At 54.5% G+C, this 19,813-nt stretch overlaps 2 protein-coding genes across 2 annotated transcripts; one reads left to right on the top strand and one right to left on the bottom strand.

Moving 5' to 3' along the window:
• Positions 1 to 1,618: 1,618 nt before the first annotated feature.
• On the bottom strand, positions 1,619 to 4,916 carry CABS01_04708 (WD domain-containing protein; the record flags this gene model as incomplete). Its single annotated transcript, XM_060538078.1, has 3 exons — positions 1,619 to 1,944; positions 2,031 to 4,731; positions 4,794 to 4,916. 3 exons carry the CDS (start codon positions 4,914 to 4,916, stop codon positions 1,619 to 1,621), a joined length of 3,150 nt encoding a protein of 1,049 aa, XP_060389740.1.
• A 1,757-nt stretch (positions 4,917 to 6,673) lies between these two features.
• On the top strand, positions 6,674 to 12,055 carry CABS01_04707 (histidine acid phosphatase; the record flags this gene model as incomplete). Its single annotated transcript, XM_060538077.1, has 5 exons — positions 6,674 to 7,679; positions 7,743 to 7,889; positions 8,001 to 8,022; positions 8,253 to 11,669; positions 11,737 to 12,055. 5 exons carry the CDS (start codon positions 6,674 to 6,676, stop codon positions 12,053 to 12,055), a joined length of 4,911 nt encoding a protein of 1,636 aa, XP_060389739.1.
• Between the last annotated feature and the right edge of the window lie 7,758 nt (positions 12,056 to 19,813).

Genomic DNA, 19,813 nt, shown 5'->3' with positions numbered 1-19,813 from the left:
GGAACTTCTACTCTTCGCTTGCCTAACCAGCAAAAAGAGACAAAGGACTGTCCGGCATGGAGACGAGACTGCTTCCTTTTATGACCGCAGGCTATTCTCCCGAGGCACCCCGTTCATAACGGGGCCGGCCCTGCTGGGCGTGTCGTTGGTGTGGAGGAAGGAGGATCTCGGGCATCTCATCTCCGGAATTTGTTTATTTCTCTTGGGGGAGGGAGAATACAACCCCATGACCCCCCCAGCGACATATTTAGGCTGGCAGGCCCTCCCCGCAGGCCGCAGGGTTAGGTTGGGATGTATCCATCCATATCCGAACGAGGGGGGGGCTACGGATCGTCGGATAGATATGCAGAGATTGCCAGATAGCGAAGCTGGGTAGGTACGTCAGCTAGACAGAAACCGAGAGAGAGAGATGCGGGGAAGGCCGTCCGTCCTTTGTTTGGCGTACCTCAGAGAAATAAACGCAATGGAAACGTAGAATGCATGATGAGCTTTTTTGACATGCAAGGACGACCATGTCTGCGTGGAGAAATTGAGGTCCGGACTGGCGGGCGAATGACACGGCCCAATTCTTTTCAAAAGTCTGGGGTAGGTAATTTACCTTTGTGTCGTTGGGACCTTCTCCGCACGTCGCCCAACTTTTCCCCCAGACCACCCGCAAAGAGCCCACCCACCTCCTCCGCCGATCTCCGCCTTGACTTCGGCGCCCTCTTCGCCGAGGCGAGCCGGGCTAAGCTGGGGTTTTGACATTGGCCAAGGACCCCAACGGTGACTAGACCTTGAGACTAGCAAGTCACCGCCCTCAGCCAAGGACCGGGACTTCAATTCCATGATTCAGAAGAAGCCTTTCCTTTCGTCTGCAGGAACCGAGCAACTTGCCTGCCCCCCTGGAAACTTGAGGTGAACCGTGAAGAGGATTGCCCGCCTATCTTCCCCCCTCCCCCAACTTTGCGGCCGGCTTGCCGTGTGTTCAGGTTGCGTCGGTGTAACGACACGTCGAGGGAGGAGTCGTACGGTACTAGGCGCTGATGGTCCCGCCTTTCGGTTCCCCGGTATAATTTCCCACGTATTGGGGTCCTTCCCCCGTGGGGTTCAGTATTTCCTTGGCGGAACCGGATGACCGGGTCATTTTGACTTATTTCAGAAGAGAGGGCGAGCCGTAAAGTTTCGATGATGCCCGGACTCAAGAGAATTGGCTCGGCTTGGAGTTGCCGGGTTCATGCGAGTCTGTATTACGGTGGTACTGGGGGCCACCCATTTGGTGATGCGTAGATGGATTGATAGCTCAACTTCCAACTGCTTTACCGGTACTCTCATGGCTTGTATTAGCCTGTGACTGGGAGAATGGGAGCAACGAAAAGACGGATTGATAAAGAGAAGGAGTCAACATCGAGAGGCGCATTACTCCTGGGTACCGTTTGGTGGGTATTAAGATTGATTCATCCATCTCGCCAGATAATTCCCTCTACACGGAATGGCGCCTTTCCTCCTTTTTCATGACACACAACTTTCATGGCCTCCATGTCTCAAATCTTTCCACAAGATGACAACAAATAGATACAAACGCTTTTTTGTCCCGTCCCCTCACACACATACACACACTCTCTCTTTCTCTCTCTCCTTACGTCCTAGGGCTCCGCAAGAACCCGACAACACCGCTACAGTACCCGACGAGATCGTCCAGCCGCCCGGCCTCCCGCGCCTGCAGCGTCTTCCACTCGCCCAGCGCCTCCAGCAGCTCCGCGTCGGCCATGACGAGGTCAAAGTGCAGGCGCAAGAACACAGTCATCCAGGCCTGGACGAGCTCGTAGTCGCGACGGGCCGCGAGGCGGCTCGTCAGCGCGCGGATGAAGTTGAGGAGGCCGCCGTCCTCGGGCGAGAGGGAGCGGAGCTCGAGGTCTGCCGTCGAGGGGGACAGGGATTTGAGGTGGGTGATGAAGTCGTCGACTGGTTTGCATGTTAGCTTCTTCTTTCTTTTACGTATGGATGACGCGGGTGAGTGGGGGGATTCAAAGAAGGAAAAATCATCTTACAGTCTCCTGAGGCTGCGCCGTCGTCCAGCTTGCTCGTAAACGCTTCTTGCATGCGGCCGCGCTCGAGCTTGGTGATGCGGGACTTTGCCTCCGTTGCGGCATCGGCTTCGGGCGCAACGGCCCCTTCGATGAGCGACTGCTGCGGCTGCTTCCCGGCACCGACAGAGGGCAGGAAGAAGGGCGCCTTTTCGGGGGCCTTGGGGGCCTCGGTCGGCTTGTTGCGCTGCTTGATCAGGTCCAGGTGGAGCAGCGTCTGCCAGCGACTTTTGGGCACCAGGGACAGCGTCGTCAGCTCAGCGCTGAGCTGGTCGACCGTTGGCGCGACGATAGTCTCGTCCTCTGCGTCTGCGTCGCCGTCTTCTGTGAAAGCCGCCTCCAGCAGGCCCTCGTTGCCTTCGCCGGACGTCGTGGGTCCCGTGAGCAGCGCAGCCTCCTTGTCCGAGATTTGCCGTGTCGGGACGTGCGTGAAGAGGGACTTGTTGGTCCAGATGGCGACGCCGAGCTCGTTCTCGATCGTGGCGGCGAGGTACTCGCCCGAGGAAGACATGGCCAGCGCGGTGCAGGGCTTTTCGAGGCGGATGGCGTCAATGAGATGGCTGGTGGGCAGGTCCCATATCCTGATGACGCGGTCCTGTGAAGCGGCGATGATCCAGCGGCCGTCGTTGGAGAAGCAAAAGTCGTTGATGGTGTCCTGGCAGCCCCAGAACTCTCTGATTGTTCTCTTCGTCTCCAGGTCGACGACGCGGACCGAGTTGTCGTCGCAGGTGAAGGCCATGAGGTCATTTGCGGCGTGGTATCGGCACCCGGTGATGGCGGCCATTGGTGCCCAGTTGATCTGGTGCACGAGGTTACCCGTGACAAAATCCCAGAACTTGATCTTGCCGTCAAGGGAGCAGGTGATGACGTTCTTGTTCATCGAGTCCACCACAATACCCGTTACTGCCTTTGTGTGTCTTCCTGTGCCAGGCGCAAAGCCACTGTTCTTCTCGGTGTGAAGCTGCACAACATCATCGGCCTGCTTTAGCTGCTGAATCTTCAGCGCTCTCGCTTGGGCGGGAGTGAGCTTGGACGGGAAACGCTGGCGGTGAATGCCGGATTGCAAGTTGTACATGTCGATGCTGCCCTCTACGGAACCGACCAGAGCGAAAGTACCGCAGGGACTGATGGCGATGGTAGAGACAAAAGAGCCGTCGCCCGTGGGGAATGCCCACCGGCCAGCTCTCTTGCGACCCCAGAACCATGTACGCGCCCAAGCGTCATCCTTATGTGCCGTCACGACGCTCTCCCAGCCAGTCGAGCCACTGACTTCGGCATCGAGCTTCTTCTTGTTCTCCCTGTGCTTCTGCCAGATGGGCTGGTTGCCGGGCAAGGCGCCAATGCCACCGTCGCGGTTGAGAGAGCTGGCGATGCAGGTAATCTCGGGGGCCTTGAGATCTTCCAAAGTCGTCGTAGGGCCCCTGGCCATCGCCTTTGCAGAAAGTATACCAGTCTTCTTCGCCATCTTGCGGATGTTTCCTTGGCTGAGCTCGGTGCTCTGACCATCACGTCGCATACTCCATCCCCAGAGACTACGATCTTGACCACCACTGAGGAGCCACTTGTTACCTGCATCGGCTCCGTCAAAGTCGGAGGGGAGAAACTCCAAGCACTTGACGGGCGCGGCATGGCCGCTGCGCTGGTGCAAGATACGGGGGATGGCGGAGAATGGGGTCTCGTCAAAGATCCACGTCTTGAGGGCGTTGTCCCGTCCACTGGTAACAACAACCGGCTGGCCTGACAGGAACTCAACCTTGCTAATTCCTCCTCGTACCAACGGACCGTCGCCGGACGGGGGGTTGTGTGCACTCCTCAGAACACCCATGACCCTGCCTCCATTGTTTAGGTCCCAGAACGTAACGTCTCCTGTGGCAGCGGTAGCGGTCGCCATGACACCGTCCTTGCGGCCATCATGACCTGCTCCCATGCCGTCAGATCTAAAAGAGATGGAAGTAACGGGTTCATCGTCGTGGCCGGCCTTGAGTTGGATAATTGGCTTATCGGTTAGGATGTTCTGGATCACTAGGTTGCCATTCGCGTAGGCAATGGCAAGGAGTGACAAGGCTGTGGTGGGCTGCATGCAGGTAACGGCGCCGCAGTCGGGGGTCGGAGGGAGAATGGTGTAGATGAGTTTGCCGGTGCTGACGTTCCAGATTTCGACCCAGCCGTCCTTGCGACCAACAAAGATCTTGTTCAGGTAGGTCGGCATGTTCGTGATCCCGCCCGTGATCTCGTTGGCGCCCGAATTGCCAGCCATGGTGTAGAGTGTGGTGTAGTGCTCCAGGGTGGCCGACTTCCAAACCTCGAGTCTCGTCACAGCGCATGCAACAATCCAGGAGCCGAAGATGAGGATCTGTTGAATAGGCTCGTTGAGGTCTTCGGGGAGCTCGAGCTCCTCAACCTTCTTTCCACGTTTGAATGCCCAGAGTCCTTGCTTCTCGCCCTTCCTGGCGTCGCCCCATGCGGCGAATACCTTGTCCTTCCATGCGAGCGTCGTGGTGATGTCGGCTGGGGTCTGGGGACGAGTAACGAAGACTAGATTGAGACCTCTCTTTAAATCGTAGGTCTGAAGGGCTCTTCCGACAGATGTCGTGATTTGGAAAGTCGTCTTTCCGAGGGGAATCGAAGTAAATGGGACGTTTGTGGGGGAGACGAGGCCAACAGTCTGGGAGAAAGCATTGGCATTAGCATGGAAAGACCTGGATCATCAGTATTCAAAAGACATACTCGGAAAGGCGCAAAGATGCGAGAGGATTGACGTGTCGCGGTGGCAGGCTTGGAGGCGACAGTAAGCTTCTGTCGCTTGACCAGAGGCCCTTCTTGTTCCGAATGAGGCATTGTGGCGAGCATGTGGACTTGACGGACTCGAAGGCCTTTTCCGGGATGCGGTTCGTTCAAGGCCCTGAGGTACTGTCTTTCGAGTCGTCGCCCGAGATTTTTTTCCAATCTTTTCGAGCAGACGTGCCTTATCTTATCGCGATCACAGATTTGCCGGGCTTTAGCCGACGGGTCTCTTTGGCCCCGCCATTGACGATTGAGGGGCGCGGGGCAAGTCCAATTGGGATTACCTGATTGGTTCTGCATCTCTTCCTGCGAGGTTCCCAAAACGGCTGACTCATTCCTCGACTAAGCATCAGGAATGTCCTTCAGGAAGATGATCATCGATCACCTCATATACTCCATAGAGGGCGCCACGTAAACAAGTAGTAGGTAGTTGACAAAGTTCTTCACCGAACTGTAGTCACTATGGACCATGATATGTACCTCTTCTTGGGGTCTCGATCGGCTCCATGGAGTTTGGGTATTGGACTGTATGGAGGAACATGTTAGAAAATCACAACCATTGCTGGGTACTACAAGTTCCGGAGATGTTGCGTTCGCCAGCAGCAGAGCCTAGAACTTTTCATCCAGTCTTTGGGTTTGGGACAACCTTATCGTGCATGCGCGGAAGAGGGGTGGGAGACTAAGGTAGCAAGGCGCCATTGATTGAGGCTCGAGGTGTCAGAAGCTGCATTCAGCTCCATGATTCGCCGGAAGCCTCCAGCTTGACAACGTTAGTGAACAGGTCCAGCTGTCAAGCGCTGGCTGCATAAGAAACCTACCTGAGCATTTTCAAGGTCTCGGTTGGTGTTGCTAGCTCCCCCACCTCTTTCTCACCCGTCAGCCGTCTGTCTGTGTGCCCGCCTCCAACGTCATCCTTGCTTCTGCCACGCCTGCGTCTAGAACGTTTTTACTTCTCCCTCGTTGCATCCTCTCGAGTGCCATGTCTTGGCTTGTGGGATTTCTAGAAAGTCCCTCTGCTGCATTGTGAGCTGCTCTCGCTTGTGCCTACAGCCGCCGCCCCGCCACCTTGTCTCACGACACACAGCTACATACATCATCACGCTCGCGGCAACAAGTAGGCATTGGTAGTCTCGCAATCGCTCTTTTGGTGCGAGAACACGGGAGCAGCACGAGCTAGTACGTTACTGACTCTTTCATGTGTAAGGTAGGGAAACAAGAAGACAGGGACAGGGCTCTATCGTCTGTTACGATTGCTTGCCATTCTCTAACCTCGGTCGTCCAATGGGAAGGCCACGCAGGAGGTGCTGCACGCCCACGTTCTGGCGTCGCTTCTTCATCTGCCATTTGGACGGTACCTTTCTTGCCCAATAATAACCTTTTTCCATCTGGATGCAACAGCGAGCCCTCAACTCCAACTACTCCAAACTCCAAATTCCTCGCTGTAGACTTCACGTCATTCAAGTAACCCAAAAAAAAAAACACAGTCTGCCACCTTTTCTCGTCTGGTGGAAACCCCTCCTTTTTTATCCTGTCTTGCGCTCTTCCACCTTGAGAGGTTCCAGCACCCTGACCGCTGGGTCGCTGTATTCCTACCTTGCTCGCCCTCCAATTCTTGCAGTCAAGGTACGAATACGGTACAAACCAACCAGAGAACAAAGCAACAAAGCAAACAAGAAAAAAAAAAGAAGAGAAAACTGCAAGGTTGTAGCGTCTACGACCCAGGCCCAGCAATCGTCGAGTCAGCAGCCGCCCCTCCAATACCTTCCATCTGATCAGTGCGCGTCTAAAAGGTCTCTCCATCGCCTCGGGGCGCATCTGGCAACATGGACCGACCGAATTTTAACACTCGACGATCCGTAGATAGTGCACGCTCGGCTACCGCTACCAATCCTGCTTCCCCTGCCACTGCCGCCGCGCCTGCTTCTCCCCTCAACCCTCACTCTTCCCAAACTTCGTCATCCTCTTCCCATTCGACCGTAAATTCCTCTGCTCCTACCGACGTTCCTCTGCGATCGAGGCCCGGACGCTCCGTCTCGCATTCCCTCAATCTATCCTCTTCTGCCAGCAGGAAGAGCCGACATGCCGAGCCTGGAACCACCGACGCCCACTCTGCCTCTGCTAGCCTTTCCATGCCCCCGCCCTCTTCGATTCCTCTAAAGAGCCCGAGAACTTCTCTCTGCCGCACCCGCCGAGAATCCAATAATTCGCTCGAAGCCTGGAGCGATTCCGCCTTGCAGTTTGCCGACGTCGACGAGGTCGACAATACCCCACGCCTCATGTCTGGGTCTAGCCAGCAAGATTCCACCACCGCCCCATATCGCCCCCTCCCCGAACCCGCCCTCACCTCCCGATCATCTTTTTCTTCCGAGTCCGACCTCAAGGACAAGCGCACATCCGTCTCCAGCATCTTTTCTGTCTACTCCCTGGCCTCGGCTCGCGGCGCCGCCCCAACTTCCGTCCCCGCCACCCAATCCTCTGCTGCTTCGACAAACGGCTCCGACGGTGGCCCTTCGCGCTCCGTTTCCGGCATCATGTCGTCAGGAAAACCAGTCACGAATGCCTCGCAACCCGGCGCCGAGCTCTCCAACGTTACTGTAACTACCTCTTCGAATGGTCAAAATACCAATGCCGCCCCGGGTGGTCATCACCTGGCGCCGCGCGAGACCAATACCCATACGCACCACGAAGTAATCAAACGGCCTCCTCGTCCCGCCCAGCCAACGCGATCCCGCAGCCGCAACAAGCGCAGGTTCAGCGGAAGCACTGGTGCAAGCAGCCATAGCCCCAGCAGCGATCGAGGACCCTACCACAACAAGGAGAAAGAAGAGGGTCAGTCAAGAGATACAAGCGCGCCTCGACAACGTGTACCGACAAGCTCTAATGCGCCTGCAGTCAAGCCAGCGCCTTGGGGTGTTATTGGAGTTTGCGCTTTGGATGTCAAGGCCCGCAGCAAGCCTAGCAGGAACATTCTGAACCGACTCATTGCTAATCGCGAGTTCGATGTCGTTGTGTTTGGTGACAAGGTCATTTTGGACGAAGGTAAGCCGCCGTTTCGCTCAATAGAGAGGAGCAACCCAGATTCGAGCAAATTGGAAATCTAGGAGCTGCATTACGTCGGAAATTTTGCTAACCACGGTGTTCGTCATGTAGAGGTCGAGAATTGGCCCATGTGGTGAGTAGTCAGAATATTTCTTATGTTTCGCTGACGGCTCGGTGAGCCAAAACAGTATAGCCTCTTCCTGCATCACCAATCCTTCAACCCATGCACAAGACATCTCCCATCTCTCACAGATCCCCAACCAGTCACAGGCATCCTTTCAACTCTACTCCCTATTCATCTATAGTCGCCGAGGCCATTACGAAAGTGGTTTTCTTGCGTACAGGTACTAACAATTTCCTCAGTGATTATCTCATCTCATTCTATTCGGATGGCTTCCCCCTGGATAAGGCAATTGCCTACGTCAAGGCTAGAAAACCGTTCTGCGTCAACGATGTGCCGATGCAGAAGATTCTTTGGGATCGTCGTCTATGCCTCAACATCTTAGACGGAATTGGTGTGGCTACGCCGAAACGCATCGAGGTGAACCGTGATGGCGGACCTAAGCTTTTGACCGCAGACACTGCAAAGCATATCAAGGAGATTACTGGTATAACCTTGGACGCCGAGGATCTGGGCTACAATAGGCTTCCCCGCAAGGTCGAGCTTCTCGACGACGGCGACATTCTCAGCGTCGACGGCGCTCTGCTCAAGAAACCCTTTGTCGAGAAGCCTGTCAGCGGTGAAGATCACAACATCATCATCTACTTCCCCAAGTCCACCGGTGGTGGTGCTCGCCGGCTGTTTCGCAAAATTGGCAACAAGAGCTCCGAGTATGATCCCGACTTGAACATTCCTCGCGCTATTCTGGAGCCAGAGAATAGTTACATTTACGAAAAGTTCATGAGAGTTGACAATGCTGAGGATGTCAAAGCCTACACTGTGGGACCCAACTACTGCCACGCAGAGACTCGGAAATCTCCAGTTGTCGACGGTGTCGTCAGACGAAACACGCACGGCAAGGAGCTGCGCTATGTCACGGCATTGGAGCCTGAAGAGAAGGAAATTGCGAGCAAGATTTCAACCTCTTTCGGCCAAAGAGTTTGCGGCTTCGACTTCCTGCGGGCCGGCGGCAAGAGCTATGTCATCGACGTTAATGGTTGGAGCTTCGTCAAGGATAACGACGATTACTATGACCACTGCGCCAACATTCTCAAGGATGTCTTTGTCAAGGAGAGGCTTCGCAGAGGCGGCGTCACCTCTCCCGTACCATCACCTTCTCCCTCGGATATGACTGATCCATTGGCATCGCGCGGAAAGGAGAAGGAGGCTTCGCAACCTATCCCTGTGCCACCGGCGCAGAACAAGTCCGTGACCAACGTGTCGGCCGTTTCTGAGAAGCTACCCCAGGAGCCGAAGCCCATACCAGCGAGTGCACCGCCTCAAAAGTCGGAGAGTGCACTCCCCTCTGCTGTCACCAGTTCGTGTACCAGCCCTACTCTTCCTCCTCCACCTCCGCTGGTAGATCCTGCAGTGGCGAGCGTCCCTTCCACCGTGGGAACGGGGTCAGCGACTCCATCCGCCGCGCCTTCGCTGCAAGGGGAGGGCACTGCGCCTCCTGCAGAGGAGGCTCCAGTGCCGCCGCCGCCACCGAAGCACTCTTGGAAACTCAAGGGCATCGTGTCCGTCATTCGACATGCTGATCGAACTCCGAAGCAAAAGTACAAGTTCACTTTCCATACGGCGCCCTTTATTGAATTACTCAAGGGTCATCAGGAAGAGGTGCTCCTCATAGGAGAGGCCGCTCTGGCCAGCGTACTGCAGGCCGTAGATGTCGCGTTGAGAGCTGGCGTAGAAGACCGCGCCAAGTTGAAATCGCTGCGTAATGTCCTCGTGAAGAAGGGGGGATGGGCTGGCACCAAGGTCCAAATTAAGCCAATGTTCCGAAAGAAGAAGACGGAAGAGGTCGCAGTTTCGTCAGGCGACGAGCTTTCACAAGTCTTGAAAGAAGGCGTCGAAACGGACTTCGCAGAGAAGACTGATGATGGTGCCGCAAAGACGGAAAACTCTTCACCGTCCAGGATGCCACCCAAGAGGCACGACTCACTTTCTGGTATGACCATGTCCCGCATCACAGCAGCGGAGGAAAGCTTGGTCCTAGAGAAGCTTCAGCTCATTGTGAAATGGGGCGGTGAGCCAACACATTCGGCACGCTATCAGGCCCAGGAACTGGGTGAGAACATGAGAAACGATTTCAATCTGCTTAACCGAGATGTCCTTGACGAGGTTCACGTTTTCAGCAGTTCTGAACGTCGCGTTACTACCAGTGCGCAAATTTGGGCTTCTGCTTTCCTGGATCGCAAAGATCTCCCTGAGGACTTCATCACTATCCGCAAGGATTTGCTCGACGACTCCAACGCTGCCAAGGACGAGATGGACAAGGTGAAGAAGAAGTTGAAGGGTCTTCTTCGCAAGGGTAACGAGCGACCTTCCCAATTCGCTTGGCCGGAGAAAATGCCCGAGCCTTCAGAGGTTCAGACGCGCGTTGTTCAACTCATGAACTTCCATCGTCGCGTAATGCACTACAACTACAGCAAGCTGCACAACGGTAGTGCCGTTGCTTCTTTGAATAATGCCATTGCCAACCCGGGTTCCGAGAAACCCACAAGTGCCGAGGCATCAGGCTCGACAAGCTCCATGTCCTCCTCACTGTCTCAGGCGAATGCGGTGAGCAACATTCAACCCAGATGGTGTTGTGGCGAGGATGCCGAGCTCTTCAGGGAACGCTGGGAAAAGCTTTTCGCGGAGTTTTGTGACGGAGAAAAGGTCGATCCAAGCAAGATCTCCGAGCTTTACGACACGATGAAGTTCGATGCTCTGCATAACCGGCAGTTCTTGGAATGGGTATTCACACCGCCCAAAGCCATGCTGGAGGAGGAGTACGGTATCAAGGACAAGGAAAAGGACAAGGACAGCAAGGACGGTAGCAAAGAGGCGAAGACTGCCGAGAAAACATCCGATGAGGGGAAGTCGTCGCAGGACTCCCGCGAGGAACGACGGGATTTCTCGGGATCTAGCGATAAGGCAGACAAGAGCGAAGCCAGCAAGAGCTCAACATCTGTCAGACGCATCTTCCGACGGCGGTCGTTCCTCAACGGTCTCCGACACGTCGAGGCAGCCCCGCCTGAACAGTACTTTCACCTCTACAAGAGCAACACTCAGACCAAGGCAAAGACCGATGCCAGGTTTGAGCCGTTGCGGGAACTGTACCAGCTTGCCAAGGTTCTATTCGACTTCATCTGCCCTCAAGAGTACGGTATCTCTGATGGGGAGAAGCTGGAGATTGGTCTTCTGACATCGTTGCCGCTGCTCAAGGAGATTGTCCAGGATCTTGAGGAGATGCAAGCATCGAACGATGCCAAATCCTTCTTTTACTTTACCAAAGAGTCTCACATTTACACCCTGCTCAACTGCATCCTTGAAGGAGGGATCGAGACGAAGATCAAGAGAAGCACTATTCCCGAGCTTGACTATCTTTCGCAGATCTGCTTCGAGCTGTATGAATCGGAGACCAAGGCCCCTGCCGCCACACCCGACAGGGGCGAGGAGCAGACATTTGCCTACAGCATCAGAATCACCATTAGCCCCGGATGCCACGTCTTCGACCCGCTAGATGTCCAATTGGACAGCAAGCATTGCATCAGCTGCGCTCCGCGACGCAGTCTGACCCCTCACGGCGATTGGATGCAAGTGATCCGCACTCTGAGGGCTAAGTTCAACCAGTAAGTTTCGCTCCAGCAGATGGCTTACCTGGGTTTTGGGGTGTGATGCTAACGAGTGGTATTGCAGAGTCAAACTTCCCAAGACGTTCCTCGCTGTGAACTTGTCAGATCTCTTTTCTATCGAGGACCATGAACGACGGGATAGTGACAGCGAGGGGCTCGAAATGAAGGGATTGCATCCTAAGCCCAAGGTATCAGAGCAGCAAACCACTGCCCACTCAGAAACCGAGAGCGGAACAGGAAAGGAGGAGCTTGTCTCAGCGGGCCAGGCTCTTGCTTCAGCCTCGTCGGTTGTCATGGATGATGAGGAGCCCGTTAGCCCGAGAACCAAGCCTGACGCTTCAACCGAGACAATCTCCCAGGTGGCAGCAGACTCTGCCGAGTGATTGAGTCGGCATACTTGGCTTAAGTCTCGTAGTTATCGAGACAGGATTACAAAGATACGGTGGGAGGTACAAGACGTGAGAGAACAAGCGATGGACAGGAGGCAAGAGATATAGCATGGATAGACTCAAGCGCATTATTAGCAACGATAGCGGAAAATCAAACAGTATCATCCAAGACCTTGGCAAGTCGCTGGCAATGAAGGCAAGACGATGTTGAGGTGCAACGTCATTGGAGTTGTCGTCAGAAGTTGGATGTGACGCGGGCCGAGCTCGCCCCAGCATTGGTCTTGCGTGCTAGCCAGAAGAGAGTCTCATCCATGGTACCGTACCACTGCTCGGCAAAAGGGAAAAAACATGGCATCTCGCAAGGTCGGCAACAAAATGGACGATGCACACCGCAATTCCTCATCACCCCTGTGGTAAATCCCATGAGGTGCAGCATCGGCTGCAGGGGCTGGGGTCTTCAATTGCCTTGAAGCGCATGGCAAAGTACGGATATCCGTTGCAAGTACCGCGGAAGCGAGACGGCCAGAGGACCTGAGGTGGTATTCCACGGAAAGTACCCCCGTCGTACCTTGAGACGGGCTGACAGCTAGTCTGATGGAGATGGGTCATGGTTACGACCATTTTTCGAGCAGGGTCATCTGTCTGGCTCGCTTATAAGTTCGATACGGACGCTGAATATCGACGAGGGTCGGCAAGAAGGTTTCAGAATCGACAGATGTGAAAAGGTTAGTTTTTTTGGCGACTCGGAATTGCAAGTCCGGTGCTTGTGGTTACCTGGCTCGTCCCGCCCAGTTCGTCCAAGGCATGATGAAATCTGGTCCTACCTTACCTTGACTGGGGAGGGGGGAGGGGTCCCAGATTGACGGCGATGGACAAGGTCCGAACTTCAGACGCTCCCGCGTGCCGCGTGTGGATCATTCTTCATCACGCCCCAGAATTTTATTCTGCGTCGGATCAGGCAAATGGTCAGGTATGGACAAGGGGCCTGGAAGTCCCGCAACGTCTGCGCCTGATAGAAGCGTTGCCTATGGGATGGAGGGGAAACCCCTCTCATAGTTCGTGCTGTAAAGATAGGTGTGGTTGCGCGCCCCGAAGTAGTTTTGTGACTTAGTTCATCATAGGTCCTCGAGGGTTGCGCGCCCTGTGTCTTCGTTCCTCCTCCTTCTTCTTCATTTGGTCAATGGAGAGGGAAAGAGTCCTGGAACGACCGGGCTGCGATTGTGTGCGAAAAGTGTAGCCGTCCAATAGCGGCAAAGCGGTCTCGCAGGGGCAGGCTTCCGATCCGCAAGGACAGGCAGGGAAGTGCTTCAGAGGGCCTGTTCCTCGCCTAAAGTATTCGACTTCTCGAAGCTATCGGGTCTGGGGTACTTGACGCCTGGCACAAGGGATGGTTGATGAGGAACCAAACGGTCGTGCTGCCTCGGCTAGAGTTTTTTGTCTCCAGAAAGGATCGTCGAGACAGATAATAGATGGGTTTAAGGCCAGCTAAGAAACGTCTCTAAGCTCACTTAGGTTAGTCGATCCTCCGCTCGTCTGCGTGAGTAGAATGGATAGCTAAAGCTTGCCTGGGAGGAAGAAAGTAGTTGTTCATTTTATGTCGCTAACACACCAATTCCAACAGGCGAATCCCAATTTTGAGACGTGATCAGTCGTTGGCATGGTCATCTGAGCAGAAGCTCCCTTAGCCTCCAAACTATCGGAAAGCACGAAGTAAACCGCGGTTTTCGCTAAGGGAATACATGGCCATTTGATATTCAGGCTCGAGACATGCTCGAAATGTCGCAGATGAAATTGAATATGAGAAGCAGAAGAGCACTATTAGTCGACGTCCTCAGGCAGTCCACCTGAATCTATTGCATGTGAGCATCACCGGCGCATGGGTAGCGAATAGTGAAGTTACAGGCTCAACGCGGTGATTCAGGAATCCGATGCCATTTGAGAGAAGGCCGCTATAAGAATCATCTCGGAGTAGAGTCTCCTGCTTTCGATTAGAGACAATACAGAAGCGCGTAATCTGCCTCGGTACACTTTTGTTCTTGTTGTGCCTTGATTTGAAAAGATCTGGCAGCGAGATAGATGGTGGCATGGTCTGGAGAATGCCTGTCGTTGAGTAGGATGGCGAATAGTGGAGTACATCGGCTGGGATGTTGTTATGCGGATACAGTGAGTACCCATCTAGGTCGTTAGCGAGGGAGCGCTATGAATACGGGCACGGAGTAAGACCCGGATCCAATCACGCTGTCTCGCGGCAGGGCAGGAGAAGGAAGGACTCGTCAAGAACATTGCGAGTGACCAAAATCATCATTTATCGGTTGATTCGACATAGCCTCGAGGCTCATGGGGTTGAAAATTGTGATAGTGTTCCCTGAAGGATAGGCGGGTCGGTGCCAACATTTGCGAATTTTCATGTTACTCAGGTTTTGAGTCCAATTCTAGGACAACAAAATTGAGCGGGGCGAGAGAAAAAGATGTCTCTCTGGCAATATGATTTGGCGTTGTTTTCGAGTTGAGCCGGTGGTCGCCCCTTGTAGCGAGGTGCAGATCTTGGCCGGCATCAAACGGTCAGGGTGCATGTACATCCTTGCCAGCCAGTCACATCATCTCGAGGGGTCGAATTTGCTGGTTGGTCGGTCGTGTCGGCCTACTGCAATTCTCATGGTCTTCTGGCATTTGACCGGCACTGCTTTCGCTTCGTCGAAAGGGTGTGAAGGTAATCGTCCCAACTTGACCGAGTGTGGTCCTTACCGGGGCGCTATCGAACCACAGTCCAAACCCCCATGTCTGAACGAGCCGGGAGGGAGGGAACCAGCGCAACGTACTGCGCTGTAGCGAGTAAAATCATAACATGGGACAATCCATGATCATATTGACCACCCACAGTTCGGCGATGCGTCGTCGTAAGCGGGTATTGAGAGCATCGGAGGTGGGCGAAATACATGCTTGTCGTTAAAAAGCCAAAAGACGTGGTCATAGTGGGTTAGATTCTGCGGACAAGACTGGAATTGGTCTTGTGGGTGGGGAACCGAGGGCGAGCGCGGAACGAGCCCGGAGTCTCGTGAAGTGGAATCTTGACGTCTGTAAGGTCAGTGAGACCGGTCTGGAGACAAGGCGGAGCGGAGAACCTCGACCGTGTCGTTGGAAAGGAACGGGAAAGATAGAGAGAGGGGGCGGAGAGTACCGAACACGGCCAGTTCAAGTTGAGCTCGGCCTTTTAGCAGAGCCTAGAAAAGTGGCTCTGAATTAGGTCAGGCTGAGAATCGACAAGCGGCCGAGGATTCGAGATAGCTCGATGTATGTATTATTCGTGTCTGTATTCCGTACCCGTGCTATTGTGTAGGTAGTGTAGTCAACTTCGTCTTGTACGTAGGTATTGCTAGCGGCCGAGGCTCTTGAGGATTTTCAGTGCTGACACCAAATGTTGGATGCTTGTCGATCATATTGACAGGCGCAAAATGCAGTGTGACGCTCTGTGACGATAGGTGAGAATGCATTTGTCCCCTCGATGGCAATCAAAAGGGTCAAGTGAAGCGGCGGTGGCCGGGTATTGACGCAACAGACATTACGTGAATGGAGGGAGGGGTGGAAGGAAGCAAGGCTTACGTAGTCCCATGCATGGCATCATGTGGAAATTAGATGAAAAAGATGCCCGCAGCCAGCAGACAGCTCCGTGAGCAATGGGCAATGGGCAATGTTGAAAGGGAAGGACGCGGGGAGGCGGCCGACAGCGGGAGATTGAAGTCAAAATGGAAGGCGGTTCCAACGTCGCGGATGAGCCGCTAGGACCCAGCGGGCCAAATGTGACTGTCTCCGTCATTGTCATTGGCAATGCAATGAGAGTGGATGAGAAGTGGATTTGGGAAGCGTGACATGGAGGTCATGTGATGCCAACCGTGACAAGCCACGATCCAGGGCAAGAGCAGTGGTGTTTGCAGAATACCTTAAGGTACCTCAAGCCCAAGTACCTTTCCTGGGCGCGGGATGGAAGGAGTGAGTGAGGGGATGACATTTCGTTCTTCGTACTAGAACTGATGTTGGAGATGGGGCATCACGGCATGAGGCGGGCGAGCCGAGCTTAGAAGGTGCCGGGAGACATTCCAGAGCCTCTTCCGTCCAGATTGATGGCTTCGGCTGGCCAGGAAGAGGTGTCTTGGAGTGAATGGAAGTTGCTTTACGCCGTAGATATCTAGACTTGCCCAATTAGTATTCGTACCTTAGCATGTGCTGCACCCTTGCTTGCCTCCATCCCGTTCTTCAGGCGCTTGCCCGTACGTACTCCGCAAGTTAGGTACTCCGTATCGCATGAGCGAGAACGTGGGTGGCACCAAGGGGTCTCGGTCGACGGTCAAAGCTGATGTGCGCTGCGTTCGCCTTGCCTTGTCATACCCAAGATTGCTAGATATGGGAATGGGTGTGCAAGTCTCGAGCCTCAAACTTCCGGCTTCCTTCGGTTTTCAAGAACCCACGTAGTTTGTCATTGGGATAGACACATTGAAATCTGTGACCGGTCTGGAAAGTGTGGTGCTGCGTTGGCAATCGGTCTGGGAAGGCATCGATCAAACGAGACTCGCTACCGTACCTACCTCAAGAAGGTTGGCGAAGAAAGGCAGCCACCTGGGGCTCCCCTCTGTTGTCTCCCTGCGCCTGCCAGAAACACACAATCTTCAATCCGGGCAGCATGCAGCTTTCAACTTTGGGATGCCACCACCAGTATCACTGCACCAGACCAGCCTGAAGGTTGTGTGGGTTTTTGCTTGTCAGGCCTGTCCGGGAAGGAAGCTTTGACGTTGAGTTTCCGGTCCTTGCCTAAGTAGGCGCTATGCAGAAGGTGGAACTTTACCTCACCCTAAGGTAAGCAAGCTAACGCCCGAGGCTATTTCGCAACTCCAGTCCGGGTTCTGCAACATCCACACCACTCACTCTAGCCCGGCATTCCTACACTATAGCCTGAAGCCTGAAGCCAGAATCCAATCTGACCGCTGGCAACAAACAAGACAGCGTCCGCGGTCAACGTTCGCTTCGGCACATTCAACTCCATTCCAAACGCCGTCATCTTGGCGACCCTAGCTTCAAGGCTGCTTACTACCTTCCTTCCCACGCCTTACCTACACGTGTCGATGCCTTGTCGCTCTCCATTTACAGGAAGAGAAAAGAAGACAACAACTCATGTCCGGAGTGCTCCGGCCGCTCGTTTTCTCTTGTCTCTGTCCGCCTCGGGCGCGCTTCTTTCCTCTCTGCTCCATCACGGCGTATCCGTACCGCACACTACTCCATACTCCATACTCTATAGGTAAAGCGGCCTCCATCCACACCTTCTCCGTTTTCCAGAAGCTCCGCGTTGCATGGTGGACTGACTTTGACATGGCCCATGGTCTATGGTCCACGGTAGGCTAATCACCCTGGCTTCAAACGGCGGCGGCTCAGACCCTGGCTCGCCAACTCGGAAAGACAACCTATTTGTTTGCGCCAGGGCCTTGAAGCCGTTTCTGTAAGCCATGACAGCTGTTTCGCAATGGATCATTGCCCCGTTTCTCGCAGCACTATCTCGGGATTACTCCCTCGTCGGTCCGTCCAGGCTACTGGCCCGAGGAGCCTTGTCAGGGACAAGTAGAGAACGCCGAACGCAATTAAGCCCACTCCTGGCCGTCGCCAACGGGTATCATCCCTTGGTCGAATCCGGCCAAACTTAGGTCATGCGGCTCACAATCACATACGTACCTTGTTGCAGTGTACCTACGAACGTACGGTCCGTCATCCGTCGGTCTCCGTCCAGCCTTCAACTCATTTCATGGCTTGGACAGCGTTCACGTCTGCGTTGTACGGAAAGGACCCTCAGAACGTCACCTAGCTGTTCGCTGATGCTCCTCTCTCTCTCAATGCCACACGACGCAATGTTTTCACGATACTCTGCTCCTGAGGGCCCGGCGTTTGAACATCGCTGCTCATCCTACATTATATCGTCACGGATACCTGCCTGCGTAAAACGCGGCAGATGCAGAACTTGCCGGCGCTCGGCACCATCCCAGTATCCTTCTAGTGGGTTTGCTACACTGGCCACGCTCTAACGACCCAATCCAGCCCATCGTTCAAGCTAAAGCCTCGTTCGCCTTGCGCTTCCAAAGAACATTCGATGAAAGATTTGGATGCCCCCCAGGCCGGCTTCCCATTGGGGGCACAAAAGGATTTTCCCCGCCATGGGTGCTTCTGGGCAGTGGATGCAGGTAATCTGGTCTCAGTGGGTACAAGCCAAGGTGGGAGAAGAAGAGAAGGGAGAGCAGAAGAGATCTGCCACGCAATGCATGGTCGACCCAGCCAGTGGCCACGAGCTGATCCCCTGCAAAGGTCCTGCGGGTTTGCCTCGATGCGGACAAGACTCGACTGCCACATTTGCAACCTTTTTCCTTGCCCTTAACTTGAGGATATTAAGTACCACCTCATGATACGCGCGCAGCATCTCGGAGAACAAGAATCAGTCGCTTGGCCACGGCAATTTCTGCTCGAGAAGATAGGCGTTGCAAAAGTACATGCGGCATCGATGCGCTTGTCGGTCGCTTAATCTGTGTGGTTAGGTTCTCTCTCCTTGCCCAACTATCCGTACGAAGCATGCTGCTTTCGTCGCAACAGAATGCCGCTTTTTTCCCGACAGGACACCAGAAACTGCAATGATTTTCTGGGGCGTTCCCCCACACATGGCCAAACCCAACCCACTCGCCCTGTCTGGGAGAGTTCCGAGCCGCACGGAGAGATTCGTGGCGGAAAGACACAGCGAGCAACCGGATCGAAAAGGATCTTCGCATTTGGCCGCTTAGCTGCAAATGTACCGCTCTAGGCTGGAGATAATCTGCCCATGCAACAAGCAGTCTATCTTCACCAAGGAAGGTTGCGACCTAGGCCGCACCATAGCCATAACAGCCCATACAGCCTAGACTTAAGCCCGGAAACCTACGTCGTTACATTGGCACTCGAGCAGACAGGCCTCTTTCGCTCTCCAACGAGGCCTGGACCTTGAAAGTGTTCGTGGTGAAGTCATGGGTTCTCCATATCCCGGCCCTGTCGACCGTTCTGCCACCACGCATGCCCGCAAAAGACTTTCAGACTTGGTGCTCTAGACAGGACGGTGCATCCGGAGGCCCGGTCGTACTGTATCCGATCCACTGCCGACCCCAGAGTGGCCTTTACGGATACCAAGTACATAGCTCCGTGCATGGTATCGTCAGCAGAACGAGCCAATCGGACGACCAACTCGGGAGCCGGAGCTGGACGCCCTGCCGTCTCTCTACCTGAGAGAGCATTTGCTGTTATTCTTGGTTCATGTCATACCCTGCACAGGTTGATTGCTCTCCTTTTCCGCCAGCAAATGTCAACCGCATGGGACGCATTGGCTTTGGGTCGTGGTTGTTACATGTCAGAACTCTGGGCCCTGCGCCACGGAACCTTGTGGCCGGATCAGGTTCCCTTTGAAGTCAAACAGAAACATTTCATCAAGCCCCACCCTCCCAATGATGACCAAATTTAGCCTGCCGGAGGAGATCCCGGGGCCACAGAGGCTCAACCTGTCAGGCGCAGGGGCCTTGAATTTACACGACAAGGTACACCACGCACGGGGACAGTCCCAAGCTCCCAGAGCACGGTAGCCGAGCTACATGAAGTTGGAAGATTTATTGGCTTGCAGCTTGAGATGCAGATCGATATCGAAGTTGTCCGTAGAAGGCAGCTGGAAACGGGGAACCAGATCAATTACTTTGAATGGAACAG

The sequence above is a fragment of the Colletotrichum abscissum genome (genome assembly GCF_030869225.1).
Source record: "Colletotrichum abscissum strain IMI 504890 chromosome Unknown Scaffold_9.1, whole genome shotgun sequence".
NCBI lineage: Eukaryota > Fungi > Ascomycota > Sordariomycetes > Glomerellales > Glomerellaceae > Colletotrichum > Colletotrichum abscissum.
This window is presented reverse-complemented; position numbering and strand designations above follow the sequence as displayed.